The sequence below is a fragment of the Leptodactylus fuscus genome, chromosome 9 (genome assembly GCF_031893055.1).
Source record: "Leptodactylus fuscus isolate aLepFus1 chromosome 9, aLepFus1.hap2, whole genome shotgun sequence".
NCBI lineage: Eukaryota > Metazoa > Chordata > Amphibia > Anura > Leptodactylidae > Leptodactylus > Leptodactylus fuscus.
This window is the reverse complement of record NC_134273.1, coordinates 84,432,671-84,437,110: the sequence shown is the minus strand read 5'-3', so window position 1 is coordinate 84,437,110 and position 4,440 is coordinate 84,432,671. Positions and strand designations below refer to the sequence as shown.

The 4,440-nt window shown below is 46.3% G+C and overlaps 1 protein-coding gene across 1 annotated transcript; it reads left to right on the top strand.

Moving 5' to 3' along the window:
* Positions 1-1,561: 1,561 nt before the first annotated feature.
* Positions 1,562-2,392, top strand: LOC142217953 (renalase-like). The gene has a single exon (XM_075286293.1). The coding sequence runs from the start codon at positions 1,562-1,564 to the stop codon at positions 2,390-2,392; it is 831 nt and encodes a 276-aa protein (XP_075142394.1).
* Positions 2,393-4,440: the final 2,048 nt, after the last annotated feature.

The window sequence follows — 4,440 nt, the reverse complement described above, 5'->3', positions numbered from 1 at the left end:
ATCTGTGAGGGAATCCTGCAGCGCCACCAAAGGTAACATGAAGCATTACACGTTTTTCAGGGGACACTTCTCTTTGCCATTGGTAATGGATCAGGCTGGGGGATTTTATTAATTGGTGACCTATCCTTAGTAGATAAGCAGTCAAATGAAGATCAGCAGCATCTTGATAACACGGACCCCAGAGGATCAGCTGTTCAAAGTGGCTGCTCCCTCATAGGCCATGTGATGTCGTGTTCATCAGTCATATGGCTGGTTTGGAGCTCAGTCCCATTCAAGTGAATGGGGCTGAGTTGCAATTCCAAGCACAGCCATTATACGATGTACAGCGCTGTGCTTGATAACTATTGAAGAGGCCGCAGTGCTTACCTGAATGCTTTGGCCATTTCAACCAGCTGATCCCACCCGGACCCCTGCCGATCATCAGTTGTCCTAAGGATAGGTCATCACATATTAAACCTAGAATTCTTCCTTGACTCTCCATTCCATGGGCTAGATGATATGTGCAATACCAGACACCGCTCATGAACTACACTGGTGTGGCTTCTATGGAAGAGTTCTGCCTAGCCCTTTAAATAGCCAGTCAGCCATACTATTGGTCCATGGACCTCCAACGTAAGTCCCACAATGGTTGTCTCTCTGAGGTCCGCCATGTCCGTCTGATGACCCATAACAACCAATCACTGGTTTGCTTCCACATTCTGACTACCCGACCATTATGAAGTTGTGATTGGCTGTTGTCAGACTTAGCCCCTTACCTCCACATCCACACGTACACCTGTTTCCATTACATTCAGCCAGAGAGTGCTGGGTACTGAAGGCCACTTCATCATTATGTCTGTTTCTCCATCTCTTCAGGATCCCCAGACTTCCTCAAGACAAAGCAGAATTCTCCGGCCCAGATGTATAGTAAGGGGCACATACAGACCAGCTTGCAAAATATATCCGGCATGGCAGTTGGTGACTGTGTTTTGCAATCTTACCAGTTTCCGGAAACCACTGTGCAGTGGTTCACAACATGGAGCGCCAGTCCAGCTGTAGAGAGATATATCAATGCCAGATGACTGGCTGCACAGCCGCCCTATAAATTGATACCCACAGTGGACCAGCTCCAGTTAAAATTGTTCACGTCATCTCAAGAAAACCCCCAACATAATAGGATAATGTGAATGATCAACCTGGAGGACCCAGTATGTCCATAAATTACATGGACAGACCATTGACTTTAACGAGGACTGTGCAATACTTAATTTCACCTGTGGTGGTGCTGCAGGAACCTTGAAGACTTCCTGCCAAGTTCTTCCATCCTTGGCAACTCCTTATAATGAACCAATGGAATCTAACCAATCTGAAGCTTCATGTGACCATGACATTGGTTGTCTGTAATATTAATATTTGACACATTTTCTATACAAATCCGATACATATAAATGTATTTATATTTTCGTTTTAGACCTGTTGACCCCTCGCGAGATGAGCGGAAGAAAGACCTCAGTGGCCATTATTGGTGGTGGCATTTCAGGCTTGGTCTGTGCAGCGAGACTGTCGCAGATCGGCATCACTGATGCAGTCCGTTCCCGAGTGTCTGTCGGGTCTTGTTCACTTAAAAGGCAACACGTGGGTCAGCGGTGTTCACTGGGAGGCGTCCATGAAAAAGTGGAAAGTTGATGACTACGGCTGGTTTGATTATTTGGTGGTTGCCCATAATGGGAAGTGTGCAGCGCGACTGATGGCCGATGCCGGGGCACCACAAATCCACAATCTTCTGAAGGTGAAGTTTGGGCCTGTTCTGTCACCCCGCACCAATGTCATGCAGTTGTGCTCGCTCTGGGTGTTGCTGTTTGCTCTACCTCGGAGATTTGAGGTTGACTTTGACGGAGCTTTTGTGGAACATCCAGACATCTCATGGATTGGAAACAACACCTCCAAATACAGCGCCCAAAATCAGTTGCAGTGCTGGACCCTTATCAGCACTAAGACATTCGGGGCCAGCCATAAGGTTCCTCAGGAGTTTATACCGCCATCTAAAGAGAAAGAAGTGACTCTCTTGCTTCTGAATGGTTTTGCAGAGTTGACTGGTATACACCGACAACTTGTAGCACCGTGTTTTACCAAAGTACAGTTGTGGGGTGCCGCTAACCCCCTAAATGTTCTACAGGGTGAGGACTGTGTCTTCCAGTCCAGCCACAATGTAGGGATATGTGGGGACTGGCTGGTAAGCCCCAGTATAGAGGGAGCGGCCATTAGCGGTCTGGCCTTAGCGGAGGTCATAAACCAGCACGTCAATGGAGATAGAAAAGATGTCGGCTTGAAGAAACGTCTGGAACCTGCGGACTCCGAAGCCATTGGGGCTTTCCCCACTAACCAAAGTTTATTCTTCAAACCTGCAAAATAAACCTGGGTAATTCAATGGTCTGCTTATTGGGGATCCTGAACCTTTTATTTTGCAAATTTATGAAACATTTTAAAGGGGTTCTCCATTGTTATATGAAAGTTGAGAGCTTGAATAGTGACTAGTAATGGTGAACCACTCGCTCCTCTATCCTAGTGCAAGGAAACCCTTATACCCCTACTCTCTTTAGGATCTATTCCTCTTTGTTACCATTAGACACCATTTTAAAGGGGTACTCTCACTTCACAAGTCCTAGGACAGGGGTAGGCGATATTTGGCACAGCAGCTGTTGTGAAACTAAATCCCCAATGTGAACATTTTCTTTGCTGTTTTTGGAACTCCCATAGAAGTGAATGGAGAATGTTGGGTGTTGTAGTGTCACAAGAGCTGGCATGCTGAAGTTTGCATTCTCTGTCCATACCACATGACACCCGGGCGGGCGGAAGCTCCTGTATTGGCTTTCGGCTCTGTACGTCATAGTGATAAGTTGCATTGGTGCAGACATGCCCCTTGTTTTATTAAACATCGATTGCAAAACCACACGGCGCAGTGATGAAAGGCTATTAAAGAGCGGCACGTAGTATTCCTCCGGAGAATGATTCACTCGGCATCAGTCAGGAACATTAGTCACTTCACATAAAATCTTAACAAAGGCGACTTATTAATGCAAGAAAGTTTCCATCCAGAATAATTGAGAAGTTGTAGTGAAGTTGTGAAACTTATAGGCAACATTGCTCCTGAGCCAGGTTAAGATCGTGGGGTTACTATCGGGCAGCTTCAGTGTTACCTATGGAAAGAGGAAAACATTTAGCATGGTCTGAAATCCACATAATCCCAGGGTCAAAGTTTTCCATTGCCCAGAGGATCAGACTTCCCCCACCGGTGCCTACATCCCATAGTGCATTTTGGTGCCCTCTTTTCCTCCAGCCGTCCATATGATTCATCAGTCCAGGCCGCCATCTTCCATGGACCAGTTCTGACAATCACATGACCAATATAGATACTTACAGTAGACAGGGTCAGCATGGGCACTCCGATCAGACCATGGCTACACAGAAAGCTGCAATACTCTGTGTGCACTGACATCATGGCCACCACTAGGTCTCCAGCACTCTTTGGCTCTTCTTTGGAGCTAGATCACACTGGCTATCTTTTGCTCCATACACAGAATTTCCTATAAAACCCTACTGTTAGATTTTCCTTGAAGAATTTTTGGACCAGTCAATATCATGTTTTCAGGGTTTCAGAAGGAGTTTGCATGAGACATAACAAGAGGGGGCACAAGAGACGGCTGGCGAGGCTTCTACAATAACATTAAGGTAGGATATTCCAGATATACTGCGCTGGCAGAATAACACTCACACTCACCACCAGATCTCATGGACACAATGTGGTCACTTGCTATGCAGAGTATCAGTGGCCATACACAAGTAGTTGTAGTTTTGGTCCCCACACCAGTGATGTATAGAGGATCATTGCGGCAAGTCTCTCCATACATGTATTTATTAGTATCGTAACGTGGATATCATATATATATAAAGATTTAAAGAGATTTACCGAGATGAATGCAAAACTCACTGGGTGGCCGGGGGTGGTGTAAAATGAGAAAGTAGCAATACTTACCTCTCCTTGGGTCAGACTGGCATCCCTCATTGTCTTTGGTGCATGGACTGCCCAGGCCATAAGTGCAGAGGCTCAGATGACCGCGGTGGTCAATTCCTGGCCCCACGTTGGATATCGTGAAGAGCAGTGAAGTCACCAGTACACAACATGTGACCACTGAGACCTGAGCCCCTTGTTGCCCGGGGGCTGTATGTGCTCTGAAGGCAATGGGACATGTATCTAACACTTGTATCTGAGGCCTGGTTCACATCTGTGATCAGTATTCTGTTCTGGGAGTCTTGTTAGGTAATCCCTGAATGGAATATGGAACGCATTGACAAGTGGTGAGCTTATGACAGCACACAGACCCCATAGACTATAATGGGGTCTGCGTGTTTTCTGTGCAGTCTCTGTACAAGTCATGCGGATAGATAAGTACTTCATGAACT